Genomic DNA, 22,527 nt, shown 5'->3' on the forward strand with positions numbered 1-22,527 from the left:
ATTCTTATAGTAGACCAGCCAGCGAAAGAAAAGTCTTTTAGAAATCGATTTTCGCTCATGTCGTCCTGGATATGGGTGAATATGATATCGATGCATTCAGTGTAATGCCTTGAACCCAAATATATGAGATGACCAGCGCGCAAGTGGTGGGGATAGTTGCTGTGACGTCATAAAGTCGGCATTACGAACTTTTTTTTTTTTGTTTAAACATACCACGTGGGGTACCATATGAAGGGGCTTTGTGAGTAGATCACAAATATATAACATACTGTAACATTTTCAATACTTGGTCTAAAAAATTATTTGAAACGTTCAAAAATTTCACAATCCACAGTTAACTTCGAACTGCTATAAACTGAAAATGGCTGAATGGATTAGTCCAAAATACATACCAAGTGATTGTGAATTTCCTTTACATAATGTTAAAAAATAATTAACCAGATATATAACAACATAAGAAAAGTACATCAAGTTGAAAAAAAAAGTATAGGTTTCTGTTACATTACACTGCAACTATTATTAAAACAAACAAAAAAACCCAATGTTGACATATATTTTTGTTGTGGTCTTTTTACTAGCTTTCATTTGGTACCCATATTGCTATAGTAAGAAAAAAAACAAACCCCCCCTCCATTTTTTAATTTATTTACACAAAAGGTACATTCTCACAAACAAAATTTATAATATCGCGAAACTGTTACCAGTTTGCGGGCGTCATTTTCAAAATGTGTATAGCCTGATTAGCCTGTGTATATAATGTATTTTTATTTGACAAGCCCTACACCCCAAACGGCTGGACGATTTTTGATATATGAGGGGTGGTTGAATTCGTCAGAATTATGGTAGTCACACAGGCTATATACATTTTGAAAAAAAAAGCCCGCTAATGAAAAATGGAGGGGGGGGGGGAGATTTTTGTTTTCTTACTGCAGCAATATGGGTACCAAATGAAAGCTAGTAAAAAGACCACTACAAAAATATATTTCAACAGTCGGGTTGTTTTAAGGGGCTACTCCACGCCACTGACCTTCGATCTGAATCCCTTAGTTTTCTAATGTTTTTTGTAGCTTATTATATTAACAGCAACGGCTTTAAGCACTATCTATAGTATCCCATGTTTGCTTCAAAGTTCATTGTCTTCGAGATATTTGGCATCAAAGTTGAACAATTTTTGGCTAAAAAACTGGTTTCCTGGCCATAACTTTTGTGTTAATTAGTTTAAAATTAAAACCCTGGACACATTTTTCGACACGTCAAAGACGAACCCAAATACGTAGATTTCGTACATGTCAGATCCTTCACTGCAAATTAGATACGAAAAAAGTGTTTTTTTAGACAATGTTTAGAAAATTCATAAAAAATAAAGTACTTATTCATTTCTTTCAAAATCCGGTGGACAAGACCGGAGATAAAAGATTGAAAAACCGAATACCGTTTGTCTTGTAATTCTATCTGTAGTGCAAAAAAAGGAGATACGATTTCAAAACTTGTCAAAAATTGATGAAAACCTCGGGTAGCCCCTTAATAATAGTTGCAGTTTAATGTAACGGTTAATTATACTTTTTTTCAACTTGATGTACTTTTTTTATTTTTTGATATATCTGGTTAATCATTTTTTAACATTATGTAAAGGATATTCACAGTCACTTGGTATGTATTTTGGACAAATCCATTCAGCCATTTTCAATTTATAGCAGTTCGAAGTCAACTGTGGATTGTGAAATTTTTGAACGTTTTCTATTAATTTGTTAGACCAAGTATTGAAAATGTTACAGTATGTTACATATTTGTGATCTACTCACAAAGCCCCTTCATTTGGTACCCCACATGGTATGTTTAAACGAAAATTTAAAAAAAATTATACTGCCAAAATTATGACGTCACAGCAACTATCCCCACCACTTTCGCGCTTGTCATCTCATATATTTGGATTCAAGGCATTACACTGAATGTATCGATACCATATTCACCCATATCCTGGACGACATGAGAGAAAATCGATTTCTAGAAGACTTTTCTTTCGCTGGCTGGTCTACTATAAGAATGTCCGTATACCTAATATTTATGTATATATTACGCACAAAACGGCAAAATAAATCACGTTTGTTGTATGGGAGCCCCTCGTAAATATTTTTTATATTATTTTTTTTTTGTATTTGTTGTTATAGCGGCAACATCTCTGAGAATTTCAACTGTGACTGTAAAACGTTGTACAATACACGTGCGAAAAGGTAATTCGCAACTCGTGTCGGTTTTAAATACTCTCTATAACCACCCACATTTGTATCAAGTTGACACGTTAGATGACTTGCCCGAATTAAATACATTTGTTTTCTACTATGTTGCTATTATTTTTTGACAGGCGCTTACGCGTATACTCAAAAAATGAAATGTATGAAAATTCATTTATGAGACCATTTTTTTAATAAAAAAACGATTTATTCAGAGGTACGTAACAGGTACATTCATCTGTTATTTAAATTATATCTCAAAATAACAGATATCATCGGATCCAGGCGTGGTCCGGCTGCAGATTTTACTCCCCAGCCGGACCCCTTTTAAACGCATATATCTGCCAAACTACAGAGGTACGTTCAATTTCCGACGAGGTACATGAAGTACATTAGAGGTACATTTCGCCATTAAAAACTGAGCGCAATCAGGCGAGGTGGTCCGGCTGTGGAGGATCACACGAGTTCATGGGTGTTTTCTATGTAGGTAGGTATGTAAGTTGGGTCATGGGTGTTTATCGTCGCCTAGCACCCATAGTCCGAGCTTTGCTTAGTTTGGGGCTAGGTTGATCTGTGTAATAAGATGTCCCCTAATATTTATTTTATTTTAGGCACAATAAAAACTAGAGATAAAAAGCTATATTCCGATTTTTCAAATTCAGATCGTGTGGCATGGTTTAAAACTGTCTGATATTTTCGCGCGCTTTGGAGTGCAAAAAAATATGGTATACCATTATTTATTGTATTTACATACTGTACCCGCATATTAGTGACATAATGCAGCCTAGAATTCGAGTAACTTATACTCAGGTAAGTAATTCAGTAATATTGGTAACATATGTAAACTTCCTTTAATGTTGAATACTTATTAAGTAACAGTAGTTCACAAAACAAGTAGGTAGGTTGGTTAAATGTGTACAAAGGCGAACTTATCTCCTTAAGGGATCTCTTCCAGCAAACCTTTAACTTACTGAGAGAGATACATACGAAATGGTAGTCAAATTAAGATAATAACAGTTAGTCCCTCTAATCGGTCTAAACTAACTTTGCACCCGACTTCAACAGATTAAAGTGTGGGAATGTCATTATAAGCGTCATATTTTCATAGTAGTAGTAGTAGTAGTAGTAGTGGCTTTAATGATGACATTTCCTTTGTCATTGCAAACGCCAAGCAGATTTGGTTAAGGGTTAGCTTGTTCCAAGTCTACCAAATAAAAGCTTTATAAAAGTCTGAATCCCTAGTGTAAATTTCATTCGATCACGTGACGAGCGTTCGCGTTAGCGTTATGTCTATTTTTGTATGGGATTTTGAACAGCGCGCCAAGCGGGACGTTTTGGAAACTCAAAATTCCATACAAAATGAAACTTAACGCAAACGCGTACATCGTACGCTATCGAATGAAATTTACACTACAATATTTTTCAAATTTGATGGGTAGGATGACAGGTGTCATCTCCATATAATTTATAACCTAAAAACGCCAAATCTCGCAAAATTGTATTAAAATGATCCCTTTCATCCTGCCCATCGAGTGCGAAAAACGCTATAGGGGTACTGAATACAACTTATCAGACTTTCAACCGGAAAACTTGAGGAAATTCCAGGATAATGCATACGATGTTTTAATGAGTTAACCGTTAACTAATTAATTAATGATCATCGTTTACCATTGGCCGACACACCACATTGCATTTTAATTGCTGTGAGTGCTGTGACATCGTTTAGGCTGGGCTTGACCGACTTTTTAAGAAAAAAACGTCGCAAGCTCTATGACTTCCGGTAATGGAAAACTTTTTAAACAGGGCAGAAAATATTAAAAAAATGAAAAATATATTTATAGGTATTTGTTTTATTAATTATTTGTTGTTGTTTAGTAATTATTTAATGATAATGACTCACCATTTTTCCAATGAAAAGTATCCAAAATCCAGGCACAAAATGGTCTTAAAAAAAAACACCCACTAATGTCACACACTTTGGCGCGCTTGAACTTTTTTAAATGTTTTTTTTAACGCGACTGTCTGCCGCGTTCGAGTTCGAATCGAGACTGCGGTGTCAAGATCTCTGCCGAAGAAAGTGGGATGTTGTTTCCCATATGGCAGAGCGGTGTATGAAAACCTGTAGCCAATCTCTTATTAAGAAAATCCCAAGCTATTCTCGATCTTATTTCAAATGTATTAGGACATATTTTGTAATAATTTTGAGTCAACTTTGCTGTCAGTTGACATTAACACGTCAAGCGGTCAAATGTGAGTCCTAACCTCAAATCTTTAAAGTTTTAAATGTTTTGATTGTTATCTTCAGTTTGTTTTCGTGTAAAGCTTACGATCATCTTCGTCGATTTAAAAGCGATAACGAGTCTTAACTAAAGGTATTAAAGGCTTATTTGCTTTGGTTTGTAATAGTTGTAAACCAGGATATTTTATACGTACATTTTCTCTTTTATTTGTGAGCCGCGCCCGTGGCGGATCTGTGAAGAATTTTGCAAATTTACATAAGTGAGTATGAAAGTGAGTCGGTCGGGTTACGACATTTTTTAATTTGGGGCGCTGTTGTTGAATGCCGTGCTCTTTGATAAGGTTTCTAAATTAAAAAAGTGTGTTAATGTCAGTGGAATATTGACAATCGGTCGGTGATTGGATCGCTTTTCTTTCTAATAAAAACCGGCCAAGTGCGAATCGGACTCGCGCACGAAGGGTTCCGTATCATTACGCAAAAAACGGCAAAAAAAAACACGTTTGTTGTATGGGAGCCCCACTTATATTTTTTTTATCTTGTTTTTAGTATTTGTTGTTATAGCGGCAACAGAATGTCTAGCTTCATGAGATACAGCCTGGTGACAGACAGACGGACAGTGGAGTCTTAGTAATAGGGTCCCGTTTTTACCCTTTGGGTACGGACCCAAAAAAAAAATTAGATTTGGGATGTTGGTAGCAAGCTTACTGGATATTTGTATAAATGACTACTCCTTCTTTTCTTTGGGTATTTGACTAGAGTTAGACCAATATATATTGGTCTAACTCTGACTAGTCAAATCAGTTTCTTTTTTCGGACTGCTGAAACGATTTGCCACTATGGAATGGGGTTGGCAACTGTCAAAGGTTTGCATAGATGGCACCATCATAGCTTTCCCCTGTTTCTAGTTTAGTTCTATGAGATTTGGCTTAAAGCGCTGGCATCCAGGGCAAAAAAAAAACTTAAAAAGAAGGATTTGACACAATTGTAGGGATTGACTGCCATCTGCTAAATACTTCGACCCATGGTATAATAATATACTCCGTCTGGTACTCCATTCCCGTCTTTTCTAGGTCACCTAACTGACACGGGCCTACGTCATCATGCGACAGCGCTATATGATAATATGCGATAGCGCTATATATAGCGGCCATGTTGTTGTGACGTAGGCCCGTGTCACTCTGGGAATGGAAGACCATGTTTTATTAGACTATGCTTCGACCGGCCAACCCTTAATATGAAACACTAGCCAATGACGTCACGGTCAAGTTACCTACTCTTTATAGTTCTATACGATTTATAAAATAGAAATTGTGTCTAAAAATAACTGTTGTCTACGTTTCTCTATTAATATTCTGGTGCTTTATTTCATGCACGGTGTGAAATTAATATTTTATACAATCGTGATATAATAGAGAGTTTTTTAGTCGAGTACCGTGTTTAGGCCAAGAAGCTTGCTGAGTGGCCTAATAAAGGTAAGAGATTGAAAAGTTTGATTATATCACTATTGTATACAATAAATTTTCTACGAGCCATCTAAAATAATACTTTTCTACCTTAGAGGATATATACATGTCGTAGTCAGATCGTATAATCCGCCGTATTACATTACGGCTAGCCGTTATCAAAAACAGGGGCGTTTTGAAATGCGGCGGTTCGACGATTAGCCGGATTGTCATTGCGATACGTTCTTCAATAAGGCGGCCAACGTTTAGCCGCATCGTACTACTATTTTAGATTGTAGAGTGACCAGTTCTTTCGGTCGCCTACGTAACCGGAGTTTGACAATGTTTGCAATTTAATTTATTTTTACCATGGTCCCACCGCACTACATGTGTTTATTTTCCAAAACATTTCCTTCGCAACTTAAATAGACGGAGCCCCGCAAGCGGGGCTCCTATTTCTGGGCGGTTTGCCCTTCGGGCATCTGAAGCTACCTAACGAACCTAACCTACTTACCTACCTACGCTTTTTTCCCCAAAGTGTAATGTTTTCACGGACGTCTCACTAAATCAATAGGTAGGTAGGTTAGGTTCGTTAGGTAGCTTCAGATGCCCGAAGGGCAAACCGCTCAGAAATAGTAGCCCCGCGAAGCGGGGCTCCGTCTAGTTAAGCTGCGAAAGAAATGTTTTTTGAAAAGAAACAGTCCGACGAACTCCAGATTTGATGGACACCCCAGCGTTTGTCAGGCAGCGCCACGGGTGTTAAAAATGGGAACTAAAAACTGTCAAAGCGGCGGCTAATGACTCGCTGTATTACATTACGGCTAGCCGTGTTGAAGAACGTATGGCGCCGAATACATTCCGGCGGATTCTCATTCAGCCGCATTCAATCCGGCTAATCGTTAAACCGCCGCATTTCAAAACGCCCCTGTTTTTGAAAACGGCTAGCCGTAATGTAATACGGCGGATTATACGATCCGACTGCGACATACATATTACCAAACGGAGTAGCCATTAACAGGCGTTCCCCTCTGTCGAAAATAGGTGGCCAATGGTCATACACATTGTATGGACTGACGTTTATCTGACATGGCTATTTTTACGTTACGTATACATTTCACGTGCCCCTCCCCCGCAAAAATCAGCAGACTTTTGTACAGAAAATTACAAACAAGGCGTCTTTGTTTAGTTATATCCTCCAAATTTTCTACTATAAAACTTAAATAATTAAAGAAGATTAGGTAAGAAGTACAAAAGGCATCAACGCGTGCATGATGCATGATATATGAATAGGTATTACTTGGTATTACCTACTCATGAAGTCATCTCGCGTTGGTGTCTTTTCCACTGGACCGCGGCGCCACGTGATTGGTCAAATTCATTATAGTTGACTAATTAAACCGTTTCGAAATGAATATTAAAGTTAAAGAAAATTAGGTAAGAAGTACAAAACGCATCAACGCGTGCATGATATATGAATAGGTATTACCTACTTGGTATTACCTACTCATGAAGTCATGAAATAGTCTCGCGTTGGTGTCTTTTCCACTGGACCGCGGCGCCACGTGGTTGGTCAAATTCATTATAGTTGACTAAACCGTTTCGAAATGAATATTATAGTTGAGTTGGGAGCCCATACAAGAAAAGTACCCAATTACTGTTTGGTATACGAAATCTAAATTAAACCATTACAGTCGACGAGAAGAAAATTTTTTTTTACATAAGTACCTACAGTCTATATCCCTAATATTTGGCACAATAGAAAGTGGCTAATCATAGACAATCTACAGTGTGTCGAGAATGTGTCGAGTGTCGACCTGTCAATGAGATATGATCTAACATACAATTTGTTCTCTAACACCTGACATAAGAAAGGAGGCATTTTAACGTTATTAAATCCTAACAAAGATCCATTAAATTGATTCATTGATTGATTTGACGACCTGTCTGGCCTAGTGGATGGTGTAAGGGCATGATCCCGGGAATTCCCGAGACTGATTTTTCCCGAGAATTCCCGGGAACGGGCATTTTGAACTGGACCTGGTGAACAATACCCGGGAAATCACGAAATTTCGGGATTTTTTTAAATTTTATGTTATATCGCTAAACAATTATTAGCAAACCAGTAAGGAAGAGCGGTGTCTCTTGACACAGGTATCTTGTATACTTAAAAAGAGACACCAGCTTGCATATTGTTAAGCTATTAAGTTACTGAATAAATCATTTTTATTTATTATTTTTTATTATAGCTAATTTAGCTTATTATTATTTAGCTTAGTTACTTACTTGCATTGCATTTGATCGATCGATTGCAGTCAGTTTCATACGTTTTAAGCGTCCATAGGCTAGGGTGATCGCTTATCATCAGGCAGGCCATATGTTTTATTAACCACCAAAAGGTGGCAAACGTCACTCAATTTATCAAGGAAATTATAGCGCTGTATAATTTATATAAATAATTATATAAATTATACAGCGGTGACATTAACGCCGCCGCGGTAATGTCACAGAATAAGTAATAGTGCTACCGTACAGAAAAGAAACTTCCTACAATACCGAAGTTTGACAGAGTTTCAGGGACGAATCATGCTGTCCCTTTCTGATGAATGGCACTATCCTTTTCGGCTATTTAGGGTTGTCAAAATTCAAGTCATTATCTTATCTGTCGTCGTGCACGCAAAGGGACGTCAAGCTGTGCTAACCCTAATAATTGCTCGGAGCAATGCTGAGCCGAACGGAACCGAGAATGCCCGAAAGGGTCAGAATCGGCCCCCTGGTAATGTCGCAACATTACTTGTACTTGTATGTGTATATACTTGGATTTGACATACGAATGACAACTTTAAATGGAACGACACGTAACCTTCTTAATTCCGTAATTGTTTGCAGAACAGCTTTCTTTTAAAATAAATTTGGCAGTATGACGCAATTGTCACCGCCGTGCGCGCCAAAATATTATCAGATATTTTCTTTTCTTTCATTCACGCCTCATGACCTCAATTTATACAAAACAATAAGTAGGTACTTATTACATATAATATTGCACAATATTTTTAGGGTTCCGTACCCAAAGGGTAAAAACGGGACCCTATTACTAAGACTCCGCTGTCCGTCCGTCCGTCCGTCTGTCTGTCACCAGGCTGTATCTCATGAACCGTGATAGCTAGGCAGTTGAAATTTTCACAGATGATGTATTTCTGTTGCCGCTATAACAACAAATACTAAAAAGTACGGAACCCTCGGTGGGCGAGTCCGACTCGCACTTGTCCGATTTTTTTTCTTTAAGTGGGGGTTAACCTAACTTTAAAGATACGTAACTTTGACGACCTAGTGGGTCTTGTCTGGCCTAGTGGGTAGCTGGGTAGTGACCGTGCCTATGAAACCGATGGTCCCGGGTTCAAATCCTCACGGGCAAATACCATGAAAAATGCCTTAAAAGGTTAAAGTTGGCTCAATGGTAAAATAAGTTTTTTGTCAAGAATTTCATTTTTGAAACAAGCTTTTCGCTGACTTTATCTACTTTTCATTCAACAGGCAACTAATACCTACTTAATTTGTTTTTTTTTTAAGTTCTGGATTGTTATAACATCCCAATCGTTCAAGTTTCTTATTACAGCCGGTCAAACAACTTTGTCAGTAGAAAAAGGCACAAAATTAAAATTTTCTATGGGACGATAACCCTTTTTTCTACTGACGGAAACGGCTTGGCAGGCTATACTAATAAAAAACCTTTAGGAAGTATGTGTGAAAGCTATAAGCAAAGTTTAGCAAAAAAGGCAGCATGAGTGAACCTGTGATGACGAACTACCCACATCCTTTACGCGAAGCCGGCGGAAGTGAGTCAGTGAAATGCCTCTTTAATGTCGCATCCGTATCCGCCTGATTGGCTTAATTAGTCAAGCTATTTTTAGTTGCTTGGAATAATACGACATTTATATTTCGATTTGTAAAAAATCTATCTATCTATATGTACTAAAATAGGGTATTTATTTATTTATTTTAATCTTTATTGCACAATACACAAGTAAAAATTGCGGACTTAATGCCTTACTTGAGGCATTCTCTACCAGTCAACCAATGGGTCAAACCAGAAAGAATAAGTAGGTGCAGTGTCTTTTAAGTAAATGAATTTGTACACAAGACTATATATGAATATAAACTATGTTGATAAACTTACATATATAGAGGTATTTGACTGTATTTAAAATAAATTATTTCACACCATGCATGAAATAAAACACCAGATAAATTAGAAAACATAGATAGCAGTTATTTTTAAACACAAGTTCTATTTAATAAATCGAATAGATATATAAAAAGTAGGTGAGTTGACCGTGACGTCACGATGTAATGTTTCATATAAATTCCATATTAGATATTAGTAAATCGTTTTGACAGTTCTAAAAAAAAAGAAACTGACTAGTAGGAGAATACCCTATTGTTTTACAATAAATACCAGATTTAAAATGTAAAAAAAACCAATTGGTTAGTATAAAATAGCGCGAAATTAAAAACTATGGTAGATCGACCGGCCCACTTACGTATTTGCAACTTTTTATAGACAAAATTGGTTTGCCAGATTATTAATAAAGTCTGGCAAACACAACTTGTCCGTCAGTAAGAACCGGGTAAACTATACTCTTTTAGTGCTAGTACTAGCGTAAGACAAAGACAGTATGATTCTCTCTGTCTATGTTTGAAATGACAGTCCTGAGCCAAACTACCTATACCTATCTACAAACTAGGATTATTAAGAAGATGATCGAAAGATGTGATGTTATGTAAACGTCTGAATCGCCATATTGTTTTTAAATCTCACAAAACACGTAACATATCCGTCAGGTTGGCAGAATGCGGATCTGCTTTCTTTTTAAAAATATTTGGCAACGTGACGCAATTGTCTGTGGTACAATATGGCGTCGCGCGGCAAATGTCACGCATATTCGGCCCTTTGTTAATAAATTCCGCGTTTTGTAGGTTTGTATGTTTGTATATTTTAAGTTTGTGTTGGTTATTCAGTTTGGGGCTTTCGTTTTTATACAATGGTCTGAAATAAACGATTTTTTTAATAATACGTACGTGAGTACGTGAGTACCTATTGTATTCTTTGCTACGTACAGTCAGCAGCAGAAGTTGCTAAGCGGGCGAGATGTTCAAAATGATCTTGATGTGATTTTATTGTTAATTGAATAAGAGCGTGTCAAGGTAATTGTGAACACCTCGCCCGCTTAGCATCTTCTGCTGCTGGCTTTACCTACATCATATACAGGCTCTACCATTGCCGTATACACGCCGTATATCTCAGGACAGGCCTTACGGGTTACGGGCACTAAAAATGGTACTAGTTCAGCGGTGTCACTCACGAATTCGAGCAAATACTGCAGTCTAACGCAAGTATAACTATGTATCTTTAGGTAGGTACTTAAATAAACGTAAACAAATAATTTGTACATTTTCGGGTAATTATAACATTTATTGATTAACCAACCAAATATAAAACCACCTGGAACTGTCACTGAACGACCTGACCTGTACTGGCCCCATTCATGCTCCATTTTTAGTGCCCGTAAGGCCAGTCCTGAGATATACGCAATGGCCTCTACGGTTCCTGTTAGTACGGGGTATGAATTTAATTTCAGTCCCATTTCGTACAGTCGACGTCAAAGATATGTTTACACTTTTGCACCTTACTCCTTTGTAATAAGGCGAAAAGTGTAAACATATCTTTGACGTCGACTGTACCTTGTCACAGTGAGAATCATCACAATTATAGTTGCGCTCTCTCGAAAGGGTCTCCACGGAAGACCAGCGTCGGGGACCTCAAAGGTTCCTTGGCATTATGCTGAGTGGAGACCATTTCAGAAACGCTTTATAACCAATCTATGCCAGTATTAATTAAGTTTAAATTAAGCGTTTTTGAATAAAGCATCTTCTATAAGCATCTTCTAATCATCATGAAAGTCGCTACGCAAGGGAAGGGACCTCATTAATTGTAAGTATTGTGATTGTAACAAAGTACGAAATGGTACTGCAATTAAATTACTTCGCCTTACTTAAAGATTCAAAGAATAGGGTATTTGACTACTAGCAGAGCTACTAGTCAAATCAGTTTCTTTTTTCGAACTGTCAAAACGATTTTACTACTATGGAATTTATATGAAACACTAGCATGTCGTCACACTGACGTCACAATCAAATTACCTACTCTTTATAGTTTTATACGGGTTTTAAAATAGAAATTGTGTCTAAAAATAACTACTGTCTACGTTTTCTTATTAATCTTCTGGTGCTTTATTTCAAGCATGGTGAAAAATAATTAATTTTAAATACAGTGAAATTCTATTCTATTCTATTCTATTCTACTATTTGAACTACTACTATTTAATTAAGAAATTAATATGCCTTTTAGAAACGCCGTATGGCACGAATTTTGTAAACAACTCCTACAAACACAAGCAAATCACACAACTAAGTGGTTTGACTGCCTTTCGCAGTGAGAGTGGGATGAGCGAGCAAGTCACTTTTCAATTATGAATGGCATTGTGACTGAATTATGACACCTGCCTAATAGTACTAACAAGTTGGTGGGTGTATTGGGTTAAATATTCGAGTCACTTTTGCATCATACAATGTTTTTATAGCTTTCCAAAAGAAGAAACGACGACGCAAAAGGTTATGACATTTTTTTTTTTGGTGTTCATTAGGAATTCCACTTCACCAAATGTAAATGGTCCCATCCAATCCTGACCTGTGAAATACCTCCACTACCCAAAGATTGTCTGGAAGAGATCAATCTTATACACCTAAACCTTCCTTGATAGGTGAAAACCGCATGAAAATCCGTTCAGTAGTTTTTGAGTTCGCGAACATACTTACATACACACAAACAGACAGACGCGGCGCGGCGGGGGACTTTCAGCCGTATTCGAACAATGAGGTACGTCAAATACTAGATATTGAAACGATATGGATCGGATATTATGTCAGTGTGAAACAAACAAAAACGTCACTTTTGACACTTTGTTTGACATTGACATATCCGATCCATATCGTTTCAATATCTAGTATTTGACGTACCGCATTGTTCGAATACGGCTGTTTGTTTTATAAGGTGTAGGTATGTATGTTTTCGTGTTTTTTTTTTATCAAGCTAACTTTAAAAGCAAAAATTTGACACATTTCTAGGGATTGACCGGACAAGCTATGCTGGCGCCATCTGCTAAATACTTCAACCGCGGCCAACCCCATAAAAACGATAAAAACTACATTGCGTCAGCCCCCTCTTAAGCGTGGCGTCGAATTCTGGACATAAGTTGAACGCCGTACAGACGAGACGAAGTACAGAAAGGCCTTAGCGAACTCGGCGCCTGGACAGAAGCGGCTTTGGTCAGAGTATGGTATAATGGTATAATAATATACTCCGCCTGGTACTCTATTCCGAGATTCGCGTATGACCTAACTGACACGGGCCTACGTCATCATGCTGTTTACAGGTTCTCAAACTTTAAAAGGTGGGAGAATTTTAACCAACGGTAAAAATTATTTTAACGGCATTAATTTTAAGTTATTCATGTAGAAACATAGTAAAATAAAACAAATCTAATGTATTAAATTAAACTTTATTTATCTATACAAGACAAACGTATGAAAAACTAATTCACAGTTACACATTAATTACCAAGCTTACGACGTGAAAAGTTTGGAAAACACTGCGACTGCTGACACTGAGCGAGAAGGAAATAACAATTAACACGCGTTCGACAAGGATGACGGTCAGGGCATGAAGTTATCTAGATCCGAATTGTCAAATGTGACAGCGCTATCCTGTGTTGCCAGTAATGTAAACAGAATTACCCGAACGTCTGAAATTTCTTTCGTGAATCGGAAGATATTGCTAACGAATAATTAAAAATGACGTGTTATAGTAAAATTTAAGATAAAATACATATGAATGAAAATTATAAAGAAATATTTTAACTTATTAACCATAGGTATAATGTACCCATGTAACATGTTATGTTGAAATAAAGTGGCAATGTTATTGTGACGTAGGCCCGTGTCACTCTGGGAATAGAAGACCATGTTTTATTAGACCATGGTCAGAGTAGCATGGCGGTCTTTGGTGTCGGAGGCCAAGATCCACTTCGGGTCGTTGCGCCACAGCAGTAAAGTAAGTTGAACGCCCTATAATTGGTCCCATTTTTCGAGAATTCATTACGTAACTGATACCGTGGTATTACCATACCACGATTTATCAAGATTTAGAGTTCCCGGTTTGTTTCGAAACTTGAACAAAGTTATACTCTTTATTTGTTTTATGGTATTTCAAGTCCCGATTGCTCAATAAACTATCTACTTTAAACAGAATAATAAATTTTAAGACGTTAAATTTGGAGAAACTGGGGAGAGGCCTTTGCCCAGCAGTGGGCACAACATGTTCCAAATAATATTTTCTACGTGATATTATAGGCCAAATGGCTTCAACCTATAAGTCTGTATCTTAAGGTATTTAAAAAACCGGACAAGTGCGAGTCGGACTCGCCCACCGAGGGTTCCGTACTGTCGCGTTACGTGCTCTGCCAATGAGTTGGTAGAGCACGCAACTGAGCAGCTGGAAGGATGAAGGTTGGAGAAGGTGAGAAGTGATTAAAAGTAAGAACTCAGGGGTAGGTAACGTTTATTTTCCAGGTTTGTACGGGTGGGTCAATATGGCACTTCTGAGATTTCATCTTGCAAAATGTAAACAATGAAAGAATCCCGGAATTTTCACCATTAAAATTAATGAAATTCTCCTAAGATTACATAAAATAATTGGAAAAACCTAAAGGTATGTATTGAGGTGGCTTAGGGCCGCATTGCATATTGAAAGTCATAGAAATAATAGCCCAAAGTAAGCCAGGCAGAAGTCCCAGTCTTCCCATGTATCCCGAGGGTTGATAAGGACTTCGAGAGTCTTATTAACGTCTGTAAATTTCAGATATAATTCACGAAGTATCGTAATGTGATCGCAGACATAATAAGCAAGTCAGAATGATCGGATGTGGAAAGCTAATTGCTGGAATTGGAATATAGTACGCAGAAAAAGGAAGGAGGTATCCGAAGGTAATGCTACAGTACTTTTTAGTATTTGTTGTTATAACGGCACCAGAAATACATCATCTGTGAAAATTTCAACTGCCTAGCTATCACGGTTCATGAGATACAGCCTGGTGACAGACGGACGGACGTACGGACGGACGGACAGCGGAGTCTTAGTAATAGGGTCCCGTTTTTACCCTTTGGATACAGAACTCTAAAAAGAGTAAACAAAATCTTCCCGCAAATGGTTCCTTAAGTCAGTTGAGGGTAGATGAAAACATTACATGACCAAATAATGTAGGTTAAAGTCAGGTCATTCAGTGACAGATCCAGGCGCTTTTGTATTTGGTTGGTTCACCAATAAATGTTATAACTACCCGAAAATGTACAAATTATTTGTTTACTTTTATTTAAATACCTAAAGATACATACTATAGATGTCGACTACGAAATAACTCGCGTTTCAAACTGATGTATGGAGTTAGCACTCTTTTCTTACTTATATTTTTCTATGCTAGTATGGTTTTACTATAAATTTAAATATGTCCAACACCACAGGTGTCCAAAGATGGCAGATGATCCCGTGTGTGATTGGTTACGAGCCGCCATATTGTTTCTGCGTTTGGGCGAAAGCTTGCGTGGGCGCCGCTTTCACTGGTGCGAGAAAACGGACGGTGGCCACGAGAGAGGATGCTGCGGGACCGTCCCAACACCACAGAATAAATAATAGTACTACCGTACAGAAAGGAAACTTCCTACAAAACCGAAGTTTGACTGCGGTTCAGGGTCCAATCTTGATATCCCTGTCTAATATATGGCACTATCCCTTTCGACTATTTAGGGTTGTCAAAATTCAAGCCATTATCTTATCTGTGGTCGTGCACGCAAAGGGACGTGAAGTTGTGTCAACCGTAATAATTGCTCGGAGCAATGCTGGGTCGAACGGAGCCGACTTTGCCCGAAGTCAGGAGTTTCGCACCCCTGCCAACACTAATAGTTATTTACGATACAAGTGCGGAAAATTGAAAATTCAACGAGTGGCGAATTTTAAAACACGACTGAAGGGAATTCCCTATTTTTCGCACTTGTATCGTAAGTAACTATTACAGTACATTTGGTGCTCCATTACGACACCCAGTGCTATAAATAAGCACATTACGCAACTATGTCGAAAATTTAAATGACCATATGTACTGTAAAACGTTGTACGATACATTTGCGAAGGGTGTCATTCTGAATCCCTAACAACGTTTGTCCTAAAGTCACTTGCCCTAACTGGTTTGTCCTAATGGCAGGGGTGCGAAACTCCTGACTTCGGTCAAACTCGGCTCCGCTCGGCTCAGCATTGCTCCGAGCAATTATTAGGGTTGGCACCACTTGACTTCCTTTTGCGTGCACGACCACAGATAAGATAATCACTTGATTTATGACAACCCTAAATAGCCGAAAGGGATAGTGCCATATATTAGAAAGGGACAGCAAGATTCGACCCTGAACCGCTGTCAAACTTCGTTTTAGTAGGAAGTTTCCTTTCTGTACGGTAGTACTATTAATTATTCTGTGCTAATGGGCACATGCCCTAACGATCAATTGTCATAACGATTATTTTCCATAATGTAAGGTTCTGAAAAATGGTTAGGTTTTAGAACTTGCTGCCACAAAAGTGGGTTAGGTTAGGGTTAGAACTGCGACCCTCGCAAAACAGAAAATATGCTTAATAACATTAGGATAAGTAATCAATAATTAGGGAAAATAAAATTAGGGTTTTTAGTGTTAGGACAACTGATCATTATGACAAACAATATTAGGGAATGCAAAGATAGGAGAAAAGACTTTAGGGATTCAGATATAGATCCATTTGCGAATAGGTAATTCGCAACGAGTGGCGATAAATTAAAACACGACCGAAGGGAGTTCCAGTTCCAGAAAACAAACAAAACAAACAAAAATTTCAGTCCAGGTAGAGAGACCGAAGTTCCTATTTTTTGCACTTGTATCGTAAGTAACTATTCCAGTACATCTGGTACTCCATTACGACACCCTGTGTATAATAAGGACATTACGTAACTACGTCGAGAATTTAAAGGGCCATATATAGGTACAAACAGCAACTCTGCTAACTGTACATCAGTGAACCTTATGAAAAAAGGCATAAGGTCCACCGATGTACGGTTAGCAGTGTAGGTGATGGTACTTATTCATCATCATCATCATTTCAGCCTATATACGTCCCACTGCTCGGCACAGGCCTCCTCTCATGCGCGAGAGGGCTTGGGCTATAGTCCCCACGCTAGCCCAATGCGGATTGGGGACTTCACATACACCTTTGAATTTCTTCGCAGATATTATAGTATTTTTCAAACTGGAAGGGTACGCTGACAGGGGTCATTTCCGTACAATTTATAACCTAAAAATGCCAAATGTCGCAAAATTGCATTGAATTATGGGGACTCAACTATAATGGCTTCTTACGAAACTCTTTAGTCAACTGCAATGAAGTCGACCACGAAACACATGTCGCCAAAGGATAGAAAAAAATACTTTGATGTGTTTTGTACTTGTCATTTTAAATACTGAGATTCCTACCGACTATTGTTTTTTTTTTATTATTTTATTTTTTTATTCTCTTTTTTTTTTACATACAATACTATTGTTTAATTATTTATTTATGTTTAATAATTAAAGAAGTATTATTTTAGTTTTCATTGTTATTCACGACGACGGGATTTAATCGCGTAAAATTAGGTTTTAAATTTACCTCCAACGTTTCGATACCACGGGGACAACGAAGATTAATATTTTTTTAGCCTCGACGTGTGGACACCGCACTTTAATTACGTCAGCGCATACGCAACGCATTCCGCAGGTGAACGCCCATCCGACCTTCAGGCCTTTATTCGTTTATTAATTATTAATTAAAATCTTCTTATGTTATGTGTCAATTAAGAAGATGTAAACTTTTTTATGATATCGTTGGCTATGGGCCACTTACATCATTCACTAACCCGGGGTTAACCTGTTAAACCACGAGTTACCATCGTTAACAGTACAATTTGACACGGTTTAACCGAACAATGTAAATGAACCTGCTAAATCTGTAGCGATATGAATAACTAGACTTGTAATTATAATATAAGACTTTAATTTAAGAGATTATTCTAAGACCGAGACATGATATTAATAGACAAACATAGAGCATGCGTAATAGATATAAACTAGTAATCCATTTTTAAAGATGTTGTACCTACTTGTATATATAGTCGGTCAAGCAAATCTTGTCAGTAGAAAAAGGCGCGAAACTAAAATGTTCTATGGGACGATAACCCTTCGCGCCTACATTTTTTAAATTTGCCGCCTTTTTCTACTGACAAGATTTGCTTGACCAACTATAAGTATGTACAAGTTAAAAAATCAATCAATTTCAAAAATGGATTTAGCAGGTTACACTCTTAGCCGACGATATGTTAATCGCCTGTTGGAAAGCGATTACCGCCGCTCATGAACGACTGCAACAACAGAGAGGTTGTAAGTGCCTTGCCGGCCTTTGACATGGGAATACGCTTTTCTGGAAGGTTTGATTTTAATTGATAAATATACTTTGTTTAACCCCGCAACTCACGCAAGGGTTTGAAATCCTCGCGACGCTCAAGATTTCACTTTTGGAACTATATCGCTACGCTGTTTCAATTTTGGAATATCTTGCTTGCTCAGGTATCAGCACGAGGGGTTAAACAACAACTTTTCCCCTTATAATAGAAATAAATATTTTTAGGGTTCCGTACCCAAAGGGTAAAAACGGGACCCTATTACTTAGATTCCGCTGTCCGTCTGTCTGTCCGTCCGTCTGTCTGTCTGTCACCAGTTGAAATGTTTACAGATGATGTAGGTATTTATGTTGCCGCTATAACAACAAATATTAAAATCAAAATAAAATAAATATTTAAGTGGGGCTCCCATACAACAAACGTGATTTTTTTGCCGTTTTTTGCGTAATGGTACGGAACCCTTCGTGCGCGAGTTCGACTCGCACATGTCCGGTTTTTATTTCCTTCGTATGACATTTATTTCGGTTCGTAACCATTGTCATCTTGTTCTTGCCTAGGCCTCTTCATAACCCTAGTTTATTCTTATGCATAACTTTATTTCGCCAAACTGTAGGCTGTATAATGTAGTATAACCCCGCCTTTATTCTGTTTTCTCAACAACATATATGTACGTATGTGTGTCCGCCCGTATGTACAAAACCGGTGTGGTGACCGACGACCTTCCGTTTTCTATCCGGTTTCGCTTTCTTCCAACGAAAGGTTTAAGCGAATGGATTGGGCGCCATTTGTTATTTTATTTATTGGTCAGGTTTTCTAGCTTTGGATTCAGTAGTCGAGTGAATACCATTGAATTTATAGGAAAAAACTGAGGCGGTTGGTAATCAGTAAAAGCGTTTCCAAACGGGGACAATTTTTCACCAATCTGATTAAATTGTCCGATAAAATGGGGTGCGGACGCAAGAATTCCAATTTGTGAGTAGTATTCGCGTTTCGGGGCATTTTTTTAATTTAGAGCGCTCAAATATCACCATAAATTTAAAATTGGTGAAAGTGGCCAAATTGCGTCGCACGGCCTGATCGGACAATTGAATCAGATTCGCGAAAAATTGTCCCCGTCTGGACAGGCCTTATTTGTATTGTATAAGCAAGCCTGAGCTAGGCTAGAATATCTATAAACTAATACGGAAACAAATATTCCTAAAAATTTCACGACGAAGTTAAAAAATATTATTTAAATTAGCTTACTCAAATCATGAAATCCACATATCTCTGGCCCAATATTATTACAGGGTTCTATGTTACAATTTCAAGAAAGTTGAAATTCGACTTAATGTCACTATGACAATGTTCACAGTTCGATAAAGGTGAAACATAAAACCCTGTAATATTCGGGCAGCGATATTACGTCACGGCAACCAGTCATGCCAAGACGGGGGGTCTCATCCCGAAATAAGTATTAAGTATATTAAGAGCTGTGACAGTACAATATTAAATTAAATACCTATCTCTTTCCTATGAAAAAGTGTGACAAAGGAGATGATTCCGAACAGCTATAGGTACCATCGCGCATTTAAGGTCCGTCACCAAATAAGTGTATAGACTAGACATACGACTTGTCAAAACATAGGTATCGATCACAAGGTCTATGTTTAGGTTTATAAGGTTAATTTGAGGTACACTCAGGCGGACAGCGGCGGGTGTGGAGAGGGTTGAAGGATTAATAGATAGCGCCTGTTGAAATCTTAGCGGCAAATCCGCCGATCCTCCTGCGTATATATGTATCTCATGAACCGGGATAGCTAGACAGTAATTTTTTTCACAAATGATGTATTTCTGTTCCCGCTATAACAACAAATAAGTACTAAAAACAGAATAAAATTAATATTTAAATACAACAAACTTGACTTTTTCCGTTTTTTTGCGTAATGGCTCGGAACCCTTCGTGCGCGAGCCCGACTCGCATTTGGCCGGTTTTTATTTATTTATTTTTTGCATGCAAATACGCAAGTAAGTGTAAGTAACGGATTTTAGCACTGATTGACTAGCACGTTATTATTTCGCGGATTGGCATTGTAATATTTTATTTTTATTTTTATATTATATATAAACAAAGCGGCTCCACGCCTCCCTACCGACCTGTTGCATGCGCCACTGCTCACCCCGCCGCCATAATTAGGCGCCGCGATACGCTCACGAGCGACGCGGGGGCGGGAACACAGGCGGAAGCGAGTTTACAAATGCAGTAGGCTGGTATGCTGGTAATGATGTCGTTAACGCTCCGTAGCGTATCGTAGTCATCTATCTCTATCACTCTTCCACACTAGTGCGCCAGGGACAGTTGCGTTTCGTTCGCTACGGAGCGTTAACGATTGCACGTTGGCTACGCGGCCTGGTATCATGGGAGGCTACCGCGAAAACCAAAATTCGCAAATTGCGGGGATCTTTCTCTTTTACTCCAATGAAGGCTTAATTAGAGTGACAGAGAAAGATGCATGCAATTTGCGAACTTCGATTTTCGCGGTTATAGCCCTGGAGTCGTGAGTTCGTGTAGCTAAAGAATTATATACTTTTGAATTTCTTTCTTTATTTCCTTTTTCCGCCACTGAGATACTTTTGGCGTTATCATAAACGCGTTACTGGCCTGAATTAGCTATGAATCGTTTGTCTTTATCTGTCATTTTGACTTATGTATTCGTAAGAAAGGGATAAAACATAATTTAACTAAATCAGGCCCGTAAAGTTTTATGAATAAGGGGGTTAGTCTTTAGTTTTATATGACACTTACTTCAGTATATAATATAGCGAGATAAATAGGTAATATACAGGGCGATCTATCCAAATGGGTCCGTATGGAGAAGTCAGAAACTATGAGAGATATCGAAATCTGTTCTTAGGAACCATGGCTTCGATTTTAGATTTAATAATAATGGTATTCAATTTTTTTAGGGTTCCGTACCCAAAGGGTAAAACGTAATAGGGTCCATTACTAAGACTTCGCTGTCCGTCCGTCCGTCCGTCCGTCCGTCTGTCACCAGGCTGTATCTCACGAACCGTGATAGCTAGACAGTTGAAATTTTCACAGATGATGTATTTCTGTTGCCGCTATAACAACAAATACTAAAAACAGAATAAAATAAAGATTTAAATGGGGCTCCCATACAACAAACGTGATTTTTGACCAAAGTTAAGCAACGTCGGGAGTGGTCAGTACTTGGATGGGTGACCGTTTTTTTTTGCTTTTTTTTTTGTTTTTTTATTTTGCATTATGGTACGGAACGGAGTCCGACTCGCACTTGCCCGGTTTTTTTAACATAACCGGGAATCGGACCTGGTCGAAGTCTCTGTAAACAATGTTAGGTATACTTGCAGAATTTATACGGTACCTATAAATTCTGCAAGTATTTTCGTTGCTATTGTTGATGGTGCGAATCATAAGTCACAAGGAACACATTTTTACTATTGTTTAAGTAATTGAAAGAAAACTCAACAATGAGATAATTATTTTATTTTAGTAAATGTTCAAATTCATCCAAGAAATAATTGGCACGCTCGCTGAACGAATGCGTACTAATTTTAAACAAAACGCATTTTTAATGCATAATATCGATGCAGATAAGATATGCATAAGTGGTCTATTCAGATAAATGATTCATAATGATGACCGATTCATATTAATGACAACATTTAGCAAATTATTTAAATTGTGGGCATTTCAGTCTAATGTTTACACAAGATTTAGCAAAATTTTGTCCTTATACTTTCAGGATCAATTATACAAACGAATACTTCACGCGATTACATAAAGGATATTGACCAGGTTCGATTCCCGGTTATGTATGAGAGTTAAAAAAAAAGTTTGAATGTCATTATTATTAAATCTAAAATCGACGCCATTTAATTCCTAAGAACAGATTTACTGACCACTCCATACTGACTTACTGACCCATTTGGATTGATCGCCCTGTAAGTATACAGTAATATACTTAGATGCAGGG

At 37.8% G+C, this 22,527-nt stretch overlaps 1 protein-coding gene across 6 annotated transcripts in view; it reads right to left on the bottom strand.

Annotated features, from left to right (window-relative positions):
- The window catches only part of LOC134802317 (uncharacterized), a 56,021-nt gene extending 51,454 nt beyond the window's left edge, over nt 1-4,567 (bottom strand). For 4 of the 6 annotated variants that reach the window (XM_063774915.1, XM_063774912.1, XM_063774911.1 and 1 more), the window contains exon 1: nt 4,132-4,566. In XM_063774915.1, the coding sequence (XP_063630985.1) occupies nt 4,132-4,134 (3 nt within the window). In that variant the 5' untranslated portion in view covers nt 4,135-4,566. Of the gene's footprint in view, nt 1-4,131 lie in introns of all 6 variants that reach the window. The other 2 variants (XM_063774914.1, XM_063774913.1) reach the window with 2 other exon arrangements.
- Nucleotides 4,568-22,527: the final 17,960 nt, after the last annotated feature.

This window comes from Cydia splendana, chromosome 24 (assembly GCF_910591565.1).
Source record: "Cydia splendana chromosome 24, ilCydSple1.2, whole genome shotgun sequence".
Classification (NCBI taxonomy): Eukaryota; Metazoa; Arthropoda; class Insecta; order Lepidoptera; family Tortricidae; genus Cydia; species Cydia splendana.